This window comes from Botryllus schlosseri, chromosome 6 (assembly GCF_051294905.1).
Source record: "Botryllus schlosseri isolate E-star chromosome 6, Bs_hap1, whole genome shotgun sequence".
NCBI classification, from domain to species: Eukaryota; Metazoa; Chordata; class Ascidiacea; order Stolidobranchia; family Styelidae; genus Botryllus; species Botryllus schlosseri.
The window spans coordinates 17,075,512-17,101,154 of NC_137241.1; the positions used below are offsets into that span (position 1 = coordinate 17,075,512).

A 25,643-nucleotide genomic window follows, 5' to 3' on the forward strand; every position below is an offset into this window, starting at 1 on the left:
GAATTCAATGAGTGGCGCTTTGTCAGGTGTCGGATCCTGTCTGCTGTACACTAAATCTGGCTCGGACTAGACAAACCGTTGCGTATCAAATCTTCTTCTGATCTCAAATTCAAGCAGTCCAAACGAATTATACGGAAACAGCTTGTTCAGAATAAAGACATGTAAATGGTGAGATTCGCAAGATTGCTTGCTCGTCCGATAACAATTGAATGGAGCTAGAAATAGCAGCAACAGAGCAATATAAAGGTAAACGAAAACGGACGATGCAACAATTCAATCAACCAATCATTAAATCAAACAAAACAATTAAGAGTTGTCTAGGAGAATAACGGTATGAAAATAAAGGACAGTAACTAAAAACATGACTCGTCAAAACAGCATCCATGGATGGATAGGCTACTCGCCTTCTTAGGAGCGTCCTGATTTTCACAGCATGAAACACATCTGTGACAGGTGTCCACAATATCATTGTCCATTCGCGGTCAATACACAGCACTACGAGCAAGTTGCTTCATACGTTGCATTCCCAAATGTCCCGAATGAAGAATATCCAACACCTTTCTTTGCAAACTCGACGGGATTACGATTCTCGCCCCAGAAAACAAACATCCGTTTTCAACAGATAAACATGTGGATATCTTACGAAAATCTTCAACCGAATATCCTTGATCTTTGGTGCTGGCAACATTTTCTGGCCAGCCCACTCTGGTGTATCTCATCACAGCAGAAATAACAAGATCTTTGCTGGATTCTTTTGCCAATATACCAGGATCGGAAGGATTAATCTGTTGGCTCACAGTGCGTACTGTGCTAACAATGTTCATATTGTCCTCTTCCTCCCCTTTATCAAATACGGAGTCATGACTGAATGGGTGTCGACTCAATGCATCAGCATTACCGTGCTGCTTCGTTCTACGATATCCAATATCATAATCGTATTGGTTCAAAGTCAGTGCCCATCTTGCCAGACGATTTGCTGCGAGGGCTAGTATAGCCTTGCTTGGTCCGGACAATGCCAGTAGAGGTTTATGGTCAGTCACCAATATAAACTTTCTTCCATACAAGTATTGATGATACTTCTGGAGAGCAAAAATGATAGCCAAAGCTTCTTTTTGAATCTGGCTATACTTTCGTTGAGTTTCCGTCAACGTTTTGGACACGTAGGAAATTGGCTTCTCATAACCATCTTCAGAACGGTGAAAAAGTACGCAACCAATTCCTACTTCCGAAGCGTCACATGATAATCCTAACTTCTTTGTTGGATCAAAGTGAACCAGGAGCAAATCTGCACATACCATTTTCTTCAATTCGTCGAATGAATCTTGCTCATCTTACCCCAAAACCACGGGATTCCCTTTCTTGTAAGACGGTATAACGGTTCCGTCACCGCTGACAGATTGGGTAAAAATTTACTGTTAAATTGTACTTGGCCCAGAAATGATTTGAGACCAGACAGATTAATTGGAGCAGGCATTTTCAACACTGCCCCCACTTTCGAACCTTTGGAAATACCGGCACTTGATAATTTGTGACCTAGGTATTCGACTGACGGTTGTGCGAATGTGCACTTTTCTTTTCGGCATCGGAGACCTTTCTTTTGAAGTCTCTTCAATAACGCACGGATATTATTCATGTGATCGGCCGCGTCGACGCCGCTGACCAAAATGTCATCCAGGTAAACAGCTACACCTTTCAAGTCGGCAGTCAGCTGATTCATGATTTCAGTGAAATAACCCGGTGCTGAAGAGATTCCAAACGGTAACCGCATTTGCAGCAACACACCACGATGCGTGCTGACAGCAAGTCTCTTCTCAGAGATGTAGAAATAGCTCAGATCCAATATATATCACAGGATACCATCCTCGTCGCCAGAAACGTTCTGTTGTGTTCCTCCAAACTATTTCTTGATCTTATAACGAAGAAGGCTACGCCGATGCAGCACAAGTTACAACCACGTTTATTCACGACCAAACCTAAACGAAATACTAACAACGGTAGGAACACAGGAAAACAATCAACGAGCATGAGTCATCATGACAAACGCAAAGTAATTCCACAACAGTTGCGCCTGCATCAATCGATGTACTATGCATCGTTGTTGCTGGTAACAAGATTTGTAATGTATACATAGCCCCGGACTCCCCTTCAACGAAAAATGATTTAATCTTTCTGAATCAACTAGCAACAAAATCGATCATAGTGGAAGACTTCAATTCGCATCATCGGGATCGGATAGGGCAAATAAAAGGGGTTCTGTTCTGTACGATTCATTGGATCGTTTTAACCTAGTCATCTTGAACAGCAAGATGCCAACTCACGTGAATATCGCTAACAATGCAATCAGGTGGTCCCTCCTCGACTTATGAATTGCATCATCTGACATAGCCTATAAATACAACACATCAGTAACAACTGATCTGCTAGGAACCGACCATCTAATCGTATCAACCTATTCCATGGCGCGTGCAGAAAGGGTAGAGTTACAGCCTCTAAATTGGTCTCTCAAGAAAGTCGATTGGGATAGCTTCAGCAGGCACTTCACGTAACCGCAGACTACCGACTTCTGCAGTTCCGTTGATGAAGCGGTAACGGATTTCTCGGAGAGGATTGTGCATGTAGCAAGCCTATCAATTCCAATGACTCGGAACTATAGGAAGCCACCCAAATCTTGGTGGAATGACAAATGTTCCAGGGCAGTCCGAAGGAAGAAAGCCGCGTTTCTCAAAATGAAAAGATCCTTCAATCCTACTGACATAATACAGTTCAAGAAAATGAGAGCTGAGTGCAGAAGAACAATTCTAGCATGCAAACAGGAAGCATGGACTTCGTATTGCGATAATCTCAATATTAAAGTCAATTTCCAACAGGTATGGAGAGTTGTTGAATCTCTCTCTGATAAATTGAATAACACGTCGGTAGCAACGTTAAAGATTGATGGTAGAAATATCACTGAAAGCAAAGAGAATGCTGATAATATTGCACGGACTTTCCAAAAAGTAAGCAGTTCAAGCAATATTTCACCAACGTTTACTCGCAATATCCCCCTGGTAGTACCAGACTGTACCAGAAATAACGACAGCAGCGACAAGCTTAATGATATATTTATCATGAAGGAGTTGTTAAGGGTAACAAACGGAAAGAAGAATACGTCACCTGGAGCTGATATCTTATGTTATTCAACGTTCAAACACCTTCCTCCAGGACGACTGGAAAATATGCTGAATATTATCAACCTTTCATGGATAAGAGGGGATATACTGCAAGATTGGAAGCATCCCATAGTTATCCCGATACCGAAACCGAATAAGGATGTCTCGTCGTCCAATTCGTACAGACCGATTTCCTTGACCAGTCACTTTTGCAAGATAATAGAAACGACTAGACTAAATTGGTACTTAGAGAAGAACAAACTGTTGAATTCGTCACAATGTGGTTTCAGACGGGGAAGACGACCACTGGACAATGTAATACGGCTGCACGATGATGTATACAAAGCTATCAATAAAGGAAGATTCGTACTCGCCGCATTTCTCGACATAAAGCGCACTTATGATATGGTCTGGTGGGAAGCAGTCGTCTTCAAACTAAAATGCATGGGCGTCATCGGTTACATGTTGTCATGGATAGCAAATTTCCTTCAAGACAGGACGTTTCAAGTGTGGGTAGGCGCGAGTCTGTCCGAAAGGTATATATTAGAGAATGGCATACCACAGGGGAGTGTAATCAGCCTAATTTTGTTTTCAATAATGATTAATGATTTACCCTCAACATTGCTTTGTCAATTTGGTTTATATGCAGACGACTATGTTATTTGGGAGACGTCGCTATAAAGATACAAGATCTCAAGAACGGAATACAAGATGATCTCAACAAGATCCATAGATGGTGCGAAAAATGGGGATTTATCATATCCGTCGAAAAAACAGAGGCCATCTTATTCACAAGGAAAAGAAAATACACAATGCCAGAGATCTATGTGCTGCGGGAATGCAGTGCGGTTTGTGAACTCGTTCAAATACCTAGGTATTTATTTTGACAGTAAACTGATTTATCAACGTCATATCACCTATGTTACTGACAAATGTATGAAGAGAATTAACCTTATGCGAATGCTTTGTGGTACATCATGGGGTGCAGATAAAGAAACCCTGTTAGTTATATATAAAACAACTCTTATTAGATCCGTCTTAGAATATGGTATGGAAGCGTACTTTTTCGCCCCCAAGACGCATTTAACAAAAATCGAGACGTTACGTAACGAGGCACTCAGAATATGCACTGGGGCAATGAGAAGCACTCCGATATGTGTCCTATAGAAGTCGAATGCAATGACATGCCTTTGAAAAATAGACAGGAGTTAAAATGCTCAAAGTATCGCTACCATCAAAAAACGCAACATAGGACAATATGGCTAATGATATAATCGAAAGCTCTTGGGAAGAAACATACAATCTGGGGAAGAAACATACAATCTGCTAAATAGTCGGTTCGTCACCTTTCATATCCTATCTAGGGTTGCTGAGATCGACCACCTACGGATTTGTGGAAGTCAAATCTCGACGACTCCTCCATGGACAATCTTAACAGCAAATGTGGACCTTTCTTTGTGTCACTCAATACGCAAGGCTTATCCCACAGATGTTAGAAAATCAATATCATTAGATCATGTATTCTCTACATATCACGGCTATACTCAGATTTTCACAGATGGATCCAAGACTGCTACAGGGTGTGGATACGCTTCTCATATTCCAAATATTACGACGTCTTCAAATTCACTGCCGCCCTATTTTTCAGTATTCTCAGCTGAACTAATCGCTATTTCAGATTCCCTATCTTGGGTGCTGAATAATACCCACAGAATAGTGGCCATACTCAGTGATTAGCCTACTTGAGCGCATTAACGTGTATAGCACATTTCAATTTCGCAGCTCCTCTCCTCATTACCGAGATAGTCGAGAAGATACACCAATTGAAACAACGCGAGGTCACACTATCCCTTATGTGGATTCCAGCGCACTGTGGTATTCAACACAATGAAATTGCCGACCAATTTGCAAGAAACGCTGCGTCATCAGAAACACCGCCCCAGCAACAACTGGACCTCGTCTCCATAGGAGACGCGTAGGCCTACTAGCTCCTTAGAAATTCCTGCAGAAACAACTGCGGGATCAACTGTAAAGGACAAGCGACACCGGGAGTCAGTACAAGCTCATCAAAGACATGATTTACAATAAATTACCAAATTTAGCATCTGAAGAGCTTCTTGGAGGTACAGAACTTCAATATACAATTAAATAGTATATTCATATTGAAATGAACCCGAATATTTTCGGCTGACACTCGTCAGGGGTAATCGTCAGCAACAAGTAGAGAATTTAGCATCGAGAAAAGATCAAATTATTCTGTTTCGGTTGAGATCAGGCCATTGCCGGCTCAATTACCATCTGCATAAAATTGGATGTAATGATTCTCCGTTATGTGAACAATGTTTAACACCCGAAACTGTCGATTATTATTTATTGAACTGTTCAAACTATGCACGGCAACGTGCAGATATGAAACGCTATATTAACAATGATAGTCTTTTTAATACAGTAGACTTATTAACTAGTGAATGCATGTTGGACCATGTGATTCAATATGTCAAGGAAACAGGGCGCGGTATTTAAATGTTTATGTCTCTGAATATGTAGTGCTTATGTTTCCGAATTTGTTGTGTGAGTACAGATCTCTCAAATCTGCTTGTATAAGCCTCTGTCGGTGTTTTTTTCGATCATTCTACTATGTCTTGCATGATGAGTTTGTGCATTTGTCAAATGCATGCCATGGCGTGACGCAAAAGCCTTTAATGTGAAAAACGTCACTCCCTTCTTTCGTTATTTTACCAATAATAATAATAACATGGTTAATTCGAATCTATAAATATGAGTTCATGGAGTTGTCTGGGTAACGGGTAAGCCCCGTCGAAATTGTAGTCTTGACTAAGCTTGGACCGCACGTACAGCAGTGTAGTATAGTTTATTTATAATTTATTACATTCGCAAAACCACCATTCTTATCAACGCCTATTATAGGGAAGCGATTACGACGGTCATGCTTCTACATCTTTACACACGGTGCTGTGAAATCCATAACGTAAGGCGTGTATGAATACTAGAGACATGATAGGCCCAAAAACATTATTGGTTTACAGTGCGAGTTTGTGCGAATGCAGATATTGACCAAGTACCCAGCACCACTATTAAAAGTGAATGCTAAGTATACGATAAAAAATAAAGCTGTTGACTGCATGCGTACAGCGTAGAATATATGTTGTTAGTTTAAGGTGATTAATATGACAGCCCATCAGACGTTGCAGATAACGACCACCACAATATACAAGGCCATTGACGCAAGCAATCAATCACATAGCACGTGGGTGACATATGCGCAAGTACAGTCAACAAATGAGTTTCTATAATGGCGAGCCCAGGCATCATCGATGTTTTCTCTATTGTAGTTGGTATGGTCGGGCCTACGTATTACTAAGGCCATTATTTGAAATAAGAGATAGGGGGAGGACTCGAAAATATATGTCACCCGGATTAGTTAAAGGGGGCAAAATCAATTTTCCCTTTCATGCCGACTGCTATCACATTGTGGCAGCACTGGATATTTCAAGTTATAGCGCAAATGGAAGGCTGGTTCTTCGCAGTCAATATAGGCTATTTCTGTCTTCCAACACTTTCTGCAATTAAGGCCCGGTGTTTAGGCTATTATCTATTAAATATGTAAATTCGACATTACATTGTGAGCTCCGACAGTAACAAGCCTTATCCCAGGCCTAGGGGAAGGAATTCAAAAAATATGTTTTCAATTGACAAGTCTAGAAGAAGTAACGTTATTTTGACCCATTGGTCGTCAAAAAATGTAGACAGCGCAACAAAGCAGGGAGCGTTTGATGCAAAAGTATACTGTTATTCGCGATAAGACTTTTTTACTTCCAGCTGGTTGGGACTCGTCTATAGCCTACATATACTTGGAAATTATGCCGGATGAAATTACAAAGAAACTCATATTGTTTACTGCTCTTGCGGGAACATTCGGAATATGCCTCGGTGTCATTATTGGCTACTTCGGAAGAGGAGAGACGTCTGCTTCAGTTATACCTCCCGAGGCCGATCCCAACGCAGGGAAGTTAATTGCAAATACGATTTCAAACGAGAATATTGAAGAGAATCTGAGGTAAATGAAACAGACCTCGTATCACTTGTGCCAATCCTTTCATTTTTTTCGCGTGATCGAAATATTTATGGATTGTCTTGAGCTTCTTCCAATTAAATTTCAGTTTTTCAAGCGAGCCATGTGATTCTTTATTCCGCGTTCCTTCCGCCTACGAGTCTCGGTTTCAAGCGTATAGGCCAGGGGGTGGGCAAACTACGGCCCGCAACACCGTTCCGTGCGACCCGCGAGAGTCTAAAGAAATACTGATAAAATGCGTACTAAAACTCGAATTAATGCAGGGATTTGATTAAACTTTATCTTAGTATATTTCTACGGCAGTGCTTCTCAAACTGGGGGGCGCGCCCTCCTTGGGGGCGTGAAAGCGTCTGAAGGGGGCGCGAAGCTGAGTTCAGCTGAAATTTTTCTCGCACTCTGCGCGATTGACATCCAATTCATAATTATTGCTCTGTATTCAATCTGAATTTCATATTTAAAAATCTTTCATTCACAGTCGCAGCCTTCCATGCCATCAAACTATCCGTTACGTTTGCTAGCACTCTGGTTGTGTTTTGTGATATTACGATGAAGGGGGCGTGTCTTAACCAGTTTGATAACCATGTTCGCGTTCAAGGCAAATACTCCCTGTCCCGATATTATATTATGATATAAACTTTTTTCCTCGGGTTCTAATCAATTTTTCCTTATTGCTTAGGACCAGTAACTGTCAAAATTAAACTTTATTCCATATAAACTTTGCTTTTGTGGTTTAGAGAATGAAATTATAAAATCGCACTATTTCTGAGAAAAGAAATCAAAAATATGGCAAAAGAGCATCAAAGGTGGATGTTAATCACTTTTAAATGCTAATATACTCTGCAATATTTGCCATTTTATTGATATTTCTGTTTGCAGGGTTGATTTTTGAGGGGGTGCAATTGATAATTTTTAAATATTTTTTAATATAACTCGAAAGTATAATTGAGGACTTAAAAATGGTAGCGTTTTTGATGGGTATGCAAGGAGGGGTTCACCAAATATCCATGGCACCTTTGCCTTTGGGATAGTAGGGCTACCACAGAACACTACAAAAAACAAATATGGTCAAAAGGAAACAAATTTTTTGTTGGAGAGAAAAACGTAAAGCAAACTCGGTTGATCAACCCAAACAAAGTGCTTATGCCTCCCCTTCACATAAAACTTGGCCTTATAAAGCAATTTGTGAAAGCATTGGATAAAGGTGGTGACGCATTCCAGTTTCTCCAGAACTATCAGAAGCTAAAGCAGAAGTTGGTGTATTTATTGGCCCACAAATTAAAAATATTCTCAAGTTGAATGTTTTTATCCTAATGCCTAATGACGTTGAAACGAAAGCTTGAGATAGGTTTGCAGATGTGGTGAATGGGTTCTTGGGCAATATTAAGGAATAGAACTAGGCCGAACTCGTTGCCAATTCGTCGTAAGGAAACATGGGTTGCAGAATGTCTATGAAACTACATATGCTTGATGCTCACTTGGACGAGTTCAAAGATAATATGGAAGCTTATTCAGAAGAACATGAGGAGCGATTGCATCAAGAGATAAAAGATTTTGAAATGAGATACCAAGGGCAATATAATGAAAGCATGATGGGAGATTATGTCCGGGCCTTAAAACGGGAAAGTAGAGATGTAGAGTACAAAAGAAAATCCCGAAAAACATCCCATTTTTAATAATTTTATACTCGAGCTGTTTTAGCCTGAAATATTTATTTAGGTATGCAATATGCATTTACCGACGTATTGATTCGGATACTGTTAAGACATTTATGTGCACATTTCCATGTACCGAATGCCTGTGCTTTCTGATTTGATTTTAATACCAAAAGTTCTACTTCGTTGCCTTTATTGTGCAAAGTCAGAATAAACCCAATGCCAGACAACGTTCTAATTTCCTTTGCGAAAGAGAAATCGACAGCCTACGACTAACGCGTCATATTATTTAGTAAATACATTTATAGAATATAACTTCTTAGTCGATGCCAAGCGAAACAAAATGGACTTACAGCGATCAAAGACAGTTTGGTAAATATCCATTTACCATTGGGCTAATCAGCACAATATTGCACATAGCCTCCAACAAATTAAAAAATATTACTCTCCTTACCACAAAATCAATGTTTGGAATGAGCTATATTGATTTTTGGAAGTTTCCAAGTGAGACAGGAAATATCAATGAAAGCCTGGGAGACAAAATCGTGTTACAGGATGAAATCCAGGAAAACATCCCATATTTAATGAATTTTAAACTTGAACTGTTTTAGCCTGAAATATTTATTTAGTTTCGCATTTAACATGGATTTGGATAGAGTTAATGTATCGCCCTAGGGCTGGGCAAAATCGAGTACCTGAGTGATTCGATTCTGAATCACGTAATATGCTTCGAGTCGAGTCGAGTAATCGAGTATCAGTCATTATGACGTCTTAAAAGAATGTAATACGTCAAAGTTCAAATATGTATATTTTAGGTAACAACAAAGAATATAGTGCCTGTTATCCATCTCATAAAAGATACTTTGGTATTTTTCGACGATACCGATTTCATTGCACCTGGTGTCAATGTTGTGGGATGATCATGACTTCGGAAATGTGCTATTTCCAGCAACATACGTAGCTTTCTACTATATGTTTCGTACGCCACGATACGAGCAATCAAGGTTTCAGGGCTTCCACAGTGAAAATTAGTATCGAAACTATAATTCTCGTTAATAAATTAACTTTCAGTGGCGAGGAGCGTATAATTTCAGTACTCGAAAAATGGTCTTTCACTACTCGACTCGAATCATTAAAATTAATACTCGATTCAGATTCGAGTACTCGAATCATTGTGCCCAGCCCTAAGTTTCGGTCGATGCAACGACTTGTTGCAAGACACGCTGGTATAGTGCTTGATTGGAGTCTCCGCTACGACTACAGTTCCTGTTGTACTTTACCAGCGTGTCTTGCAACAAGTCGTTGCAGCGACCGCTACAGGTAATACAGTTATGTGCAAATTACCATGTACCATGTATCAGCGATCAAAGACAATTTGGTAAATATCAATTTCCTAAAGAGAAAATCAGTATAACCATGCATAATATTGAACATACTACCATATTCATAAAACCACTCTCATAACCACAAAATCAAAGTTTGGAATGAGCTATATTGATTTTTGGAAGTCTAGGTAAGAGTAATCAGGAAATGTGAATTAGAACCCGGGAACAAAAATCGTGTTACACGGTGTTATTTGTTGTGTTCGATTTTTGGCGCGACAGACCTATCTCAAGGCCCACACAGTTTGAATGGTTTTAACTCAGGGGCGGGCAACTTCTCCAGTCGGCGGGCCGGATATAGGAAAATTAGGTACTCGGCGGCCCGGACTGTTGAATCAATACATTATTCGCCCATATATCCTCGTTTACAAGGAGTAAATTGTATTTAATGAATGTATTTTAACGACAGCAAGGTCAATTCAAGGCCATTTCTCGCCGATAATGACGAAGACAATGTGGATTTGAGAATAGCATTGTTATACAGGTGCCATAATGCCTGCTTCCAGCTCATCAATGAACAGACGGTGCAATCCTTAATTAAGATTTCAAGGTGTTCGATTACCCCGGTACCCCAAATTTACCAAGGTATCAATTAATTAGGGTTGAGTAGGTGACGAGATAGCGTCCGTCGTTGTTCAACTATGTGGCCTAATTAATCTTGATATTGAATTCATGAGGCCCACGACCAGTTTTGAGTTAGCGACCCCTGGCATGGACGGTGACTTACGAAAGCCTAGAAGTGTGCCATGCTACAAGTCGGTGGTTACGAATTCAAAAATAAAATATATCAGCCTGGTGTAAATGATCATTGTAGTCGACAAACACCATGATTACCACAAACGATATTAGGGTTGAGTACATCGCAAATGCCGATAATGCAAGTCTTCTCGCTTCGACGAATTTACGCGTAAGCTCCACTCTCGCACGCTGCGGATACACGTATATAATAACATACAGTCACTAAAATTTGACGTAGTAAGCAAGTAGGGGGGATCTAAGCAGACTGGGGCTGCGGGCCACATTATCATGTAAGATGGAAAACTGTCCGCGGGACAGACAAAATCCCTTCGCGGGCCGGATCCGGCCCGCGGGCCGTATGTTGCCCGCCCCTGTTTCAACTGCTAAACATCACAGAAATCCTAAGCAAGATTGATAATTCGGATCACGAGTGTGATGCCAGATTGGCCATTCCCGTTTTAATTATTTAAGTGATATGCTTATGAAAAACGATTCGCGCGTGTCTTAGGTAGATTCGTTCTCTGTATGTATACAATTAAGGCATTCATATTTTATCCACACATTGTAGAAGCGTGTTTGAAACTAACATGGTTATGATGCTGTCAGCATTGTGTGTCCTGGAACTGAACCAAAAGTGGAACTAGTAAATCTATGAGCAGATCGCTGCTCACAGATATTAATTTCAATCCTGTTCAAAGAATGAGGACAACCGACTTTTATCTCTATACTTTTGACAAATTGGTTATTGAGGTCGACCAGCCTATGAAATCTCGCTACTGATTCTGACACGTGTACGATATCATCAAAGCAATGTTTGGCTTGGCTTAAAAATAAGCATATATATTATCATTATGTCCTCACTATATAATCTAATGTCAGAGATAGTCAAAGTAGTCAAGAAACCTACTCAAATAGAAGTAGAAGTAGCGACGAAAAAATCTACTCAAGTACGAGTAGAAGTACTTCTTTCCTGAGCAACCCAAAACTACTTGAAGTAGAAGAGAATTGTATTGATGCATCCCAGGAGGTATCAATTCTCGACCGAATAAGCCTTCTTTCGCATCATGGGTTGCAAATTATAGTATTGATATGAAAATATGAATCTAACCCTTTGTTCACTAGAAGACCCCATTATAGAGAATATCATGGCATGGCGCCCCACCCACTATTATAAGGCTCCAAATTTAGGCGAAGAGCAATACGGAGAAACTGTATCGGATACGGTTTCAACGCTTTGCGCGATTAGTATATGTTAATAGAAATATTGTGGATCGTAAAAGTTATAATTAGTGTAGCTTTATTTTCGGAAAATAGAGGCAATACTACGCTTGTTTTTATGCTTCAACATGTATGTTCTGCAGACAAAAGAACTGCAAGTAATTAGAACTCAAAGTATGATACTTGGAATTGAGAGTGAAATACAAATACCACTTATAAAAAGCGGAAAATACATTTCATGTCTTTTGTCCACAAAGCTTCGAAGGTGATCTGCTAAAACGGGTGTCCAGATTAGCAGGACACGTCAAGGGCTGCTGGATTACGAAATGATAGGTAATTGCTAGATTGTGAAACGGTAGTTTTAAACGCCATATTTACTGTGATAAAATATCTGATATGGGCAACAAAGCGGTGTGAGCGGAACGAAGCAATCCAGTACCTAAATTATTTTTACTAATACTTTCGTGAAAACATATTTGTCACTCTATAACTACTGTACGCGAAGCGCAACAATATTTCTGGGCTTTACTTGACTTTTATGAATATTGAATGTTGATACTCCGTGAAAACAGCCTAGAATTTCCTCAGGCTATCTTTCGTATTGGGGGATTAAACTACTTCTAATTCACAAACTGAAAATAGCGAAAAGAAAGTAAGTAGATCACAAAACATTACGAAGTAGAAGTAGAAAAATCATATCTACTTGAGTAAGTACCAGAAGTAGAGGAAAACTACTTGAGTACTTCCAAAAAGTAGAAGTACTTCGTTACTGACCACCTCTGTCTAATATTGCGTTTTGGTTTATAATCCCAATTTTATATAGTGCTGCCCGCAAATGGGTTTAGATGTTGAATGCGGCCCGCGAGCTCAAAAGATTGCCCACTCCTGGTCTAGACCAGTGGTTCCCAACGTGGGCGATATCGCCCCCCAGGGGGCGATTTGTCAGTCCAGGGGGGCGAAAATAGCCAAGGGGGCGATAGGGGGGCGAAAACGGACGAAGGGGGCGATAGGGGGGCGATGGTGCGTTGAAATGGCTATATTGGCGTTCATGACCGTAACTGCCACACCCAAACCCCCAATTGGGATGGGGGGCCGAGCTCGAAGGGGGCTCATAATTTTTTCGTGAATTAACATTAATTATAGAGTAATATTTTGGAAATTTTGGCAAATTTTTCAAAAAATTTTCGCGCTGCGTGCCATTTCCTGGTCGCTTGTTTCTTGCTTATTGGATACCCTTCCTTCAAGAAATAATACGCATGAGTTATAGAGATGGGCATCTCGGCGTCAGCCATTATCACACAATGACGAACCAAGACATATGAAGTTTCAGGCCATGTAGCATGCGGCTCCGAGAAGAGTGCCAGAACGAGAAAACCTTGGCGGAAAAGGACCGCCTTTAGGCTGACCGACTTCGATATATATACGATATACATATATATTTAATTGCCCATAGGCGCCTAAATGGCTGGCGCCAAATGTTCCTGTCCTGGCAATCAGAATCCCACAAAAAATGCCATCTCGCAGAGGAAAATTAATTGCCAGTGCAGAAATACCAATTTTAAATCGTGTGCATCTTTTAGTTTAGTACGTATGGGCGATTTGAATAATATCTTTAGACATAGCAGACAGAGGCCACGAAATATCATTACGTAACGAAGTCATTATACCCACGGGTCCGCCCGAATATGTTCAATTATTGTTTACGGGTCCTATATTTTCCAAGACACCTCACTCAGCTCTATACCGGTATATCTGAATACATGAGCAGAGAGAGATAAAAAATTGAAAGCAATATCTATGCAATTCCCGATCATATTGACCGATCCAATCATGAATGATTGAAATTTTTCGCGAAATAAGCCGACTAACTAAAGAGTCCAACAATTTGTGCTAAAAAGTAGTGGTAAAGACAAAGAGGTATCGGGGGAGTTGGGTCTGAGGGGTGCAGAGGTTTGCTTTATCGCCCTATGGAGGGGGGGTCAAGACCAACGTATTGGGGGGGGGCTGACGAAGTTCTGTTACGGTCCTTTTGGAATCAAGTCAGAGAAATCACCTTTTTAGTTAGTGAACTCACCAACATTTAGCTGGAAAAGTGTAATTTCGAGGTCGGGCCGAAAACTTGACCTTTTTTCTTAGTCAACTCGCCGGTGATTTCAGTATGTATGCCCATTTTTCGGTTCCCAAAATTTGGGGGGCGATGAGCGGTGTGGAGTTTGAAAAGGGGGCGATGAGTCGAAAAAGGTTGAGAACCACTGGTCTAGACTGTCCAAGTGTCCATGTCCAATGGTGTTAACCAGTATGAGCAGAGCGGTAAGGACAAACCTGCCAAGCTCACGACTCGTGAAAGTGTGGTCCGAGCTTCAATTTACAGCAGATTAGTATGAAATGTGCATTTGAGCTGTTTAAGAGGCACATCCTGATTCGAAAATAGGCCTATTAGTAACCGTATTTCATGCGATGATTCGATGGAAATGATTACATGAATTGTGAATATTTGCGGTCAAACACGAATTGCGCCGGGGAAACGATCTGAGCATTTGAGTTTTGCTTTGTCAGGCATTCCTGTAATATTAAAATCGTTGTATTCGTCAAGACCAGTATTATTTGAGAGATAGTAGCTATGACTCATAACACTGGCCAACAAAATGAAAAAAATATTTTCAGGCAGACCATCTGAGAGCCGTTTCTGGGGTTTTTGAGGTTGCTGATTACGAATATCACATTAGTTTTGTCAGATTGGCTCTATGTCAGAAGATATTTATACCACTAAAAAGCCCAAAATTACTGTATTTACCCTTCAATATTTCACTTGGTAGGAAGAAAATCGTAGTTTTTTTTTAAATTTCTTACTGCGCAGGAATATCTAATTGACTATGAAGAACCCTCATGTTATTCTCAGTGATTCTATCAATATTAACATGACATGATGCGAAATATTTGCTTGTCAAAAAAGCAGTTAGTCAAGCCTAAAAATAGTACTTTTGCACAACGGAAATACATATTTTCCTGTATCTATTGGTCATTCTACCAAGATAAAAGAGGAGTATAAAAGCTGTAAAATTTGTCCTTGAAAGGCTTAACTACAATAATCATATGCGTCTCATTTCTTTTGACTGGTAAATGGATAATTTTCCGCTTAGTCAACAAAGTGGATATGCCGAGTAACCCTATCAAACGAGAATCTTAAATCTGATAAACTGATTATTTCAAATTTTCAATGGGTGGTTGACGTAAAACTGATTGAATTAATGCCACGTTATTTGATTATCTTGGTAAATACATATGTACATGGCTGGGGTTTATTTATGTACATGATATCCGTGAAAGTCTGTAACTTTCATAAATCTACTACCCCTAAATATAGCGCTGTTGCTGTATTTTGATTTAAAAGAGTCTTCTGTGTGTAACAATAACAAGTAGATTGAATTTATAAACTTTATAGTACGACTGAGCCGATTTTCTATCTAGTCATTTCCGCGAAAATGGGGAATTTCGGTCAAAATAGCCCCATGGGTTATCTCCACAACAGGAGCCAATTTGGAAAAACTAAGATCATATTCGGAATCTGTGCCCTTCAGAACCCCCAAATCACTCTTACTTTGTCTGCCTAAAAATATGTGTTGACCAGTGTAATCGATCATGAGAAGAACAGGTTATAAATATTTTTCTGAGCGAAAATTATAACGGACTTATTAACTTTAACTGGGAAGTCAATATGTTCGTAAATTGGGTATCGCCGTCATGCATTGCAATGTATTTAACGATGCTTTTTACTGCACACGGGATGGTGAACCATATCACGCTATAGGGTGTTGTGGACATGATCAGCTGAGCATCATGCATTTAATGAGTTGAAATGCAAACATATAGATGGCGTGATATGCTGTAACAGGAAGGCTTCCATGTCAGTAAATGGCGCACATTCGGGAACGTTATTCCGCGGTATCACATTTTGGCCTGAAGTTGACATGTATTGGTATCAATGTTCCCTCTAAGCTGTGCACGTGCGCAATTACGCAGTGCTGACACGTTCTCTGCGGCCTCTAAGCTGCGCACAAAAAATGTGATGGCCTTTTTTTAGTCGTTACGCACTGTTGTCCAAAGAACTGCGCAGCGAATTGGTGAGTGCGCGCAGACTCGTCAAAAATTAGATGGAACATTTGGTACATAATGGTACCAAAACGGTCGGCGACGAATTCGCGGGGCCAATTAGCCTAGAAAATACGTGGAGACAATCGTAAGTGCTGCCGTCTAAATACAGTCAACTCCGGTTAATTCGTCAACCGGATAATCCGGCCAAAATGATCGGAAACGGAACAAAAGTTGAAATAATACGTATAAAACACCAGTTAATTCAGACAATTCTCCGCTTAATTCGGATGCAGTCCATCCAGTGGCGGCTCGTGAAAATATCGGGTGGTGGGGCAAGGGCTGCAAGCGACTTTTTACCAACATGACGTCACAATGGCGTTTTCCAACGGAAACAAGTAACTTGATGGTACGGTAACATGAATTTCCCGGCAACAGTGATTTTAACGTATGTGCCACGAGAGGTCCGCCGGTGAGCTGTGACTTGAAGTGTGGTAACCGCGTAAACGGCGTACGGAACAAAGATTCAACACGGTTCGTGTTCGCACTAGACCTGACTAATTATCTGCAGAAATGGGAATGACTATAACTCGAGAGATAGCGCAAGCCTAATTGCAAAGGTCAACGAGTTCGGACAGATACCCAATTGTTATCTCATAGATTGGGCCTGTCATATTGAATCCAAAACATCATTCTGAAGAACTAAGAATAGCAGCCTCGGAAATTCGGTCTCGGTGCAGCATAAGAGATTTTGGCCTTGAAACTGGAGACTGTAACACGACACATACGCCTTTATTACTGTCTATAGGTCTGCTGCGAAATCGCCTTTGGAAAATATATTACCGAATAAATACGTGGATGAAAGCCTTAAACTTAGTACACTGTTACATGACATCATCGAGAAGTGGCATCATGGCCCTTTTCGGTATGGTACACTGTCAAAATTAATGCGAACAGACCAACACCGAATTTTGCGTATAATTTACTGAGGAATAGGCTGATCAAGTGATCAGCTGTTAGCCGCCATCGAAAACGAAATTGATATCGCGCTTGACAGGGGGTTGTAAGCAAATGGCTTGAAGGCCACAATTTCACGGTGAAATTGACATTGGAGAATATAATATCAAAGTAAATATTTGAATGCAAACTGAGAATGATATCATCATCTCAGTTAACGTTACCGCAGATACACCGGCTTTTGCGTGAAATCCGCAATGCGTTGTAGGCTGAAGTGTCAGATCGGAGCACATCTCTACCATACTCGACCTTGATAACAAAATTACTACCCTAATCATTGAGTGTCAACCTTGAGACTTGGCACAGCGTTCGATACTAAGATCAGGACATACCGTGCAAAAGCTTATGACGGATCTAGGTAAGGAGCATCGTTAAAATCAATGGAGACCAATACCGGCTTTGCGTATAATCTGTTAGCGATAAATGACGAGTCAGCTCTCACTCTAATTAGGAAACGAAATTACCACTAACACAATTCAGTGACAAACTTAAAACTTGGTACAGCGTTTGATACTAACATTAAGACTTACCGTGCCAAATGTCATAACCGATCTCAGTATTGAACATCGGCAAAATCAATGGATACCAATACCGGCTTTTGAGTAAAATCTGTTTGCGATACATGACGGATCAGCACACACTCAACTTCGGAAACGGAATTACGACCCTAAACGTTAAGTAGAAACCATGAAACTTGGGTCAGTGTTAAATAGCACCATCACGACATGACATACCAAGTTTCAAGAGTTTTCATGGTGTGAAACACCATCAAAATCGACCTATACCAGCAAAGGTCGACTACAAGCAGGGCCGTAACAGCACTTCGTCAGGCCCCCCCCCCAAAACGTTGGTCTTGGGCCCCCCCATAGGGTGATAAACTTAACTTCTGGGGGGCTTCGCCCCCCCGACCCCCCTCAGGCTTTACCCTTTTTATGGTTACTTATCATCTACATCAGGGGTCGGCAACCTTTTGCTAGTGGCGGGCCAAATTTCGGGTGTACAATCTTTGGCGGGCCGGATTGTTTCTTAGTACTATATTTTACGCTCACTTCGGTATATTAACCTACATTGCTGCAATCTCAATCATACCAATCCGAAGTCACATGTATTTACACTTCAACAACTAGAATAATTGTGACAATTGACGCAGCTTGCTTTGTGAAATGTTTTCAACTTCTGGTAACAAGTCAGATGAAACACGAATCAGACCCTATTCAAAATGGACGTCCGAAATGCGTGATCTTAGCTTGCTCTTCGTGAATTTCATTGTTCAAAACTATTGTTCACATGCGTACGTGCTTCCAAAATCGATGCAATTTCTTTTGCATTGCTGGTCAAGCTGGGATAAAGACCAATTTGTCAAAGTCATGCAGCGATGTGCTCTTTGTATAAAATTTGTCATTCAATTCAACTGCATCGCATTTCAAAAAGGCCCATTTCAAATTTTCAGGCATTGGTATTGGCGTCCACATTAAACAGAGTAGGCCTACTGAATAGTCAGAATTCATTTTGTAGAGAAGGAATGTCGGAAAAGAGGGTGAATATTCAGTAGTTAAATTTCGTATCACAGTTACAAATGTAGTGTTGGTACTAGGTTTTCTCTCCTCCAGTAGAGGAAAGTGAGCGTAATTTTCTTTGTACTGTTGACATTTCCAGAGTCACAGATTTGTTTTGAATGCGCCTCAACATCTCATGTATGTAGTTGTTTTCCCCCTGAAGTTGCAAGTTCAATTTGTTCAGATGTGACGTTGAGAGATACCCATTTTCGATTACAAAATTATGAGTCGGCGATATTTGTATTTTCGAGGAAAGTTGCTATTTCATTTCTCAGTTCATACACTCGTGTAACTATAGCTGCTCTACTCAATGAGCGAACATGACAGGTATAGGCCTACATGACATCGCCATATTGATTCTCTGCTTCTAGTAATATCTGGCGTAACTGATTCAGTTGATGAGACAAAAATCATATTAACAGTTTTCACCATTGTGGCTAAAACACTATTCAGGTTTTTTGTCTGGGCACACAATGCCTTCTGGAAAATCAAACTATAGACAGGCTAACTAACATACGGAGGCTAGTTATCTACAATTGAATAGTTTGAAATTCCGTCATTGCGTCTGAGATGCTCCAAGCGTTTTTTGAAGCAAAGGAAGGACACGTTTATTGTCACACCCCGTTAGAGTGATTAACTTTTGAAAAAGCATCGAACACCTTCGGTTGCGAGATACACCCGATTGATAAGCACTGATCCAGTCTAGTCTATCTCCATTCCATCTCGTACTTCAACCACCTTCGTTTTATGGCGTAACAATAGACTAATACGATGTATAGGCTACTATTTTATCGTAGCAATGCCGCATTTTTTTTCATGCACTGCAGATTGAAACTCATTATGAAGCGGCGGGCCGTATTCTTGTGATAACTAATTATTATGTCGCGGGCCGGACGATTTCGCTTGACGGGCCGGATCCGGCCCGCGGGCCGTAGGTTGCCGACCCTTGATCTACATTGAATGGGTTGTTTAGTGAATCAGCTTTTGTCGCCTAAGCGCGCGAAGCGCGAAAATTTTCTAGAATTAATGATTGAATCGGTCAGTATGATCGAGAATTGCATATATATTGATATCAATTTTTATCTTCTCTCTGCTCACGTAATCAGATTTGCCAGTAGAGCTGAGTGACGTGTGTTCGAAAACGTAGGACCACTCAATAATAATTAAACATCTTTGGGCGTATACCCGTTGGCAGGAACGAAGCAGCACCTCGTCAGGGAACCCAAAAACTTGGGTCTTGGGCTCCCATAGGATGGTAAAACGACCCCCCCCCCCCCAATCACGTTGTTCGCGTTTGTGACGCAATCAGCTGTACTGTATAGTGAGCCATCGCGAAGCGCGAAAATTTTCTGTAATTTATGATAAAATCGGTCAATCAGATCGGCAATTGCATATATATTGCTATCACTTTCTTGTCCTCTCTACTCACGTAATTAGATTTACCGGTAGAGATGAGTGAAGTGTCTTGAAGACGGGAGGGTCCGTAAATAATAATTAAACATCTTCGGGCGGGCGGACCCGTTGATATGACTTCGTCACATTATGTTATTTCGTGACTTCCAGTCTGCTAAATCAAAAAATATAAAATCGCATGAACGTACTAAACTGAAAGACGCACACGATTTCAAATTGGTATTTCTTCACTGGCGTAAAATTTTTCTCAGCGGGATGGTATTTGTCTTGTGAGGTTCAGATTGCCAAGACGGGAACATTCGGCGCCAGTCATTTAGGCGCCTACGGACAATTAAATCTATATGTATTTTGTATATATAACGAAGTCTTCAGTCAGCATAACGGCATGTCCTTTTCGGCAAAGGTTTTCTCGCTGCCGATCGTTCCGGCACACTTCTTGGAGTCTCATGTTATATGGCTTGAAACTTGATTGTATGTCTTGGTGGGTCGTGGCGCGGTAATGGCCCAATACCTAAGAATAAAGATTAATGGCAACTGGAATTCGCACGCAGCGCGAGAAAATTTTGAAAAAATTGCATAAATTTTTAAGAAATACTCCATGATTTATGCTAATTCACGAAATAATTTCGCGCCCCCTTCGAGCTCGGGCCCCCCCAATTGGGGGGTTTGGGGTGCGGCAGTTACGGTGCTGACTACACGCATATGACGGTAACCGAGTTCAGCTATAGATACGATTGTTACATCACACCTTAGGGGCACAGAGCTATTGTGCCCCGGTTGCTCGGTAATTTTATGAATAGGAGAGAGTAAATCACCGTTTCTTTATTGTGCGCGGCTTTGAGAGAATAGACAGTGAAAGCTTGTTATGAGCGCTACCGGGGCATGCCCCGGCTAGGCATTCGCAAAGCGAAAACACAGAAGAGAATTCGATTTTCGCAGAGACTTCGCTATATATGGGCATTTACAAGCGAAAGGACAAGAAGAATACGATTTTCGCTGTGATTTCGGTATATATAGATTGGTGTGCGTCTATAAATGGTAAAGAATTGTTATTGAACAGAATTTTAGGTGGGGCAATGCCCAAGTTGCCCTATAGGACGAGCCGCCACTGAGTCCATCGATTTTTTTTTCATTGTTTGGTATGTCGAAATCAGCAGTACCTCGTCCGTTTTAACACAACATGAGTGATTATGGTGAAGCAAAGGCGATCCATGCAGTAACAATCGACAATCAGCTCATATAAAACCTTGTCACCATCAACATCATGTTTCAATTACACAGAATACAGTATACGTTGAATCATAGTGTCCTATATGGTGTGGACACAACGAGACTGAACGGCTCACTGCATTTGGGTTACGTCATACTTTCCCTTTGACCAAAGGCAACTTTGCTGCAACTTTTCATCGTCTTGCCGAGCGCCAAATTCAATAAAACGGGTATCAATGGAAAGCTGCTGCTGTACTGATTTGTTCATGGTCCTGGAACCCCTAAAAATCGACCTATAAATTTGTATTGTGATCGAGTTTTGGCATTGTGACGCAACAATTCTGTCTGGCAAAACGAGAGTGCAGCTGAGAAGAAAGAGCCAGATAGTCCTGTTGCGTCCTAATGACAAAACTCGATAACAATGCAAATTCTAGGTTGATTTTGGGGGGTTCCAGGACCATGAACAGAATCATATTTATATTTTCGTAATCAGTATAGAATCAGCTTTCCATTCATACCCATTTTATTGAATTTAGCGCTTGACAAGCCGGTCAAAAATTGGCGTAAAGTGGCCTTTGGTCAAATGGAAAGTATGACGTACCCAAATTCAGCGAGCCGTTCACTCTCGCTGTGTCCACTCCACACCATATAGGACACTATGGCTGAATCGCCTGATATCGAAATATTTTACACGCGACTAACCTGAAGGTAGGCCTAGAGCTCCCGTGTATTTTATGCGATCAGTGCCAATTACTGCAGTATAGCGCAGGTGCAATTCATTTATTTCGCAACATTACAGTATTTTTTATAGCAAAGCCATGGACTATGAAAGGAACATTTGATTCTTCGCTTAATTCAGACGAGGCCGTTTCTCCGAATAATTCGTCCAAGAGTTAGCGGAAATAAAGGATCCAACTGAAGCGAAGTTAACTGTATTAGACTACACGTTTGTCTCTGACAGAATACTGACGGAGAACCCGCATATTGCCGGCAGAAAAGTTGATGAAGTGGATTTAGTTGACTTCATCACTCAGCGATTCGAAGAAGCCGGTCTGACGGTGGAGACACATCCGTACGATGTTCTTCTGTCGTATCCGGACCAATCAGACTCCAATTTCGTTGCAATTCAGACTCCAGACGGTAAAGACTGCAGCTTTCGGTTTCAAAGAGCTTTTGTGTATATGTATATGTGTGATTTGATCAGAGGTGGTCAAAGTAGTCAAGAAAGCTACTTAAGTGGAAGTAGAAGTAGTGATGAAAAAATCTACTCAAGTACGAGTAGAATTACTTCAATCATGATCACCCTAAAACTACTTGAAGTAGAAGTAGAATTACTGATTTTATATCTACTCAAGTAAGTAATTTTGAAATCGTAATCCGTTCGCATGGACTGTCAAAAGCTGTAAATGGAGCTATGCAGAAAGTATAGAGAGCTTGATTCATAGTGATGCATCTCAGGAGGTGTCAATTTTTGACAGAATAAGCAGTCATAGGATCTAATAGGATGTAATAGGAGTCATAAGATGTAAATGATAGTATTGATACAGAAATGCGATACTAATCCTTTGTTTACTCGAATACTGCGTTCTTGAAACAAATACGAATATAAAACAGGGATATAGAACCCGATATAGTTCTATATATCCCTGATATAAACTTTAAAACAGACATGCAAAAAGGCGTTGTATAGCTACATGCTACAGACTGTTATTATCAGCCAAAATGGAGGATCGAATACGAAGCCTAGAGAATTTAACAAATTGATATGGTATAAATGTGGTCAAAGTAGTCAAGATGGTTACTCAAGTAGAAGTAGAAGTAGCGACGAAAAAAATCTACTCAAGTACGAGTAGAAATACTCTTACATAAGCAACCGAAAACTACTTGAAGTAGAAGTAGAATTGACTGACTTTAAATCTACTCAAGTAAGTAAGTAGTTGTGAAAACGATAGTAATTCGTTCGCACTGTCAAAAGCTGCAAATGGAGTTATGCGGAAGGTGTAGAGTGCTTGATTCATATTGAAGCATTCCAAGAGGTGTCAATTTTCGACAGAATAAGCAGTCATAGGATGTAATAGGATGTAATAGGGGTCATAGGATGTAAATGATAGTATTGATACAGAAATGCGATACTAATCCTTTGTTTACTCGAACACTCCGTTTTTGATAATATCATGGCATGGCGCCCTCCCCCATATTATAAGGCCCCTAGTTCAGTCGAAGAGCATTACGGAGAAGTTGTGTCAGATACGGCTTTAACGCTTTGTGCGATTAGTATACGTTGATAAAAATATAACAGATCATAAAAATGCCATATAGTGTATAGCTTTATTTTCGGAAAATATAAGGTATTACTACACTTGCTTTTACACTTTAACATGTATGTTTTCCAGGCAAAAGATTGAAATGATTAGAACTCAAAGTATAATAATTGTAATTGAAACAAAAATACAAATCCTACCTCTAAAAAGCAGAAAATATATTTAATGTCTTTTGTCCAGAAAGTTTTAACGGTGGTCTGCTAAAACAAGTCTAACGTTAAAAAAGTCAAGTCCATTTTTCCAGATTAGGACACGTCATGGGCTGCTAGGTATAATAGGTTATTGCTAGATTTCGAAACGATAGTTTCGAACGTTATGGGGGGCCATACTTGTTGCGATGAAATATTCGGTATAGGCAACAATGCGGTGTAAACGCAACTACGCAACCCGGTATCTAAATTACATTCAGCGATACTTTCGTTACAACATCTTTTTTACACCATAGCGCAACGAAAATTTTGGGTATTACATGACTTTTATAAAAATTAAATGTTGGTACTCCGTGAAAACAGCCCCGAAATTCCTCTGGCTATCTTTCTTATTGGGGATTAAACTACTTCCACTTGACAAACTGAAAATAGCGAAAAGTAAGTAAGTAGTTCACAAAATGTTACGAAGTATAAGTAGCGAAGAAAAGATCTACTTGAGCAAGTACCAGAAGTAGAGGGAAAAGTAGAAGTACTGCGTTACTGACCACCTCTGGATTTGAGTAGTATAGGCGCTACGACTCGGGTTACTTGACGGAGCTGACTGTTATGCAATAATAAAATCAAGAAATAGAGAAAAGCAAACGCTCTTTGGTCTTTCCTAATTTCTTTCGTTAGACATTCTCAACCTGTAGTTCACCTACCATTAGTGGGGCGTGACAGCTTTCCATGTCTTGCACGGAATAGTTTGTGAAACGTTCGTCAAATTACTGTTGTTGTTGTGGTTGCTGTTGTTTGTGGTATCCATGGAGTTTGTCGACGACTATGGTCATGTAGCCTACACTAGACCAATTTTCTTCTTTTATTCCGTAGCTGCCGACTCGTTGCACTGCCCACTTCTAGGCTTTTATAAGACACCGCTAACACGAATGGGATGGCGAGGAGAAGCCTAAAAAATTACTGTTGATTATTACTGCTAGTTCACTAAAATGCATCATCAATCATGAGTCGGGCAAGTTTTTATTGCAGTCAAATCGGTGGAAGGTTCCACTTTTTTCACAAAAGTTGCAGCGAAAAGTTTTCACAAAAGTTGCATTTAATTTTCTCAAAAGTTGCACTAAATTGCATTCAAGGGTCAGCTCCTTGAAATTATTAGGGTATGAGATACTCGAATCCTTCCGTATCCAAGGCACTGTAACAAAACTCAATGTTGGCGACTTCAACAAAATCAATAGCCTGAAAAAATTGACCCAGTGACAACATAATTTTCGGCGGTCTTGCCTGAATGCACGACAAATCAGAAAGGACCTAAAAGTTTAACGACAGTGAAATAATCAAGCGATCTATTTACATATAGTGCCAAATATTTCCAGTAAAATGTTAGTTGCAGAAAAAATCAAAAGAAACTTGCAAAAAGTTACATGAAGAAATGAAGAAATGTTGCAAAAAGTTGCAAGATAAGATTATTCCTCCAAACAGCTTAACCCACCATGCTACATAACTGCTGAGTATTTAGGACGGTGCCGGAAGTTGAAAAAAGCTGGAAAAGTTACAAAAACTAACGCTAGTCATCACTTTTCTTTCTCTCGGGCGGCTGTGTTAGCAAGACGGAGTTGATGACATCACATTCAAATTCCAATCACCAATAAGACTGGCAGAA

General features: G+C 40.4%; 1 protein-coding gene and 1 long non-coding RNA gene across 2 annotated transcripts in view; one reads left to right on the forward strand and one right to left on the reverse strand.

Annotated features, from left to right (window-relative positions):
- LOC145441282 (uncharacterized) overlaps nt 1-25,643 on the reverse strand; it is a 237,075-nt gene that overhangs the window by 69,395 nt on the left and 142,037 nt on the right. The gene's annotated exons all lie outside the window — the stretch shown is intronic.
- Nucleotides 6,552-25,643, forward strand: part of LOC145441271 (putative N-acetylated-alpha-linked acidic dipeptidase) — a 31,706-nt gene continuing 12,614 nt past the window's right edge. The window contains exons 1-2 of the mRNA XM_080319092.1: nt 6,552-7,227; nt 22,478-22,656. Coding sequence (XP_080175218.1) covers nt 6,944-7,227; nt 22,478-22,656 — 463 coding nt within the window. The 5' untranslated portion in view covers nt 6,552-6,943. The remainder of the gene's footprint in view (nt 7,228-22,477; nt 22,657-25,643) is intronic.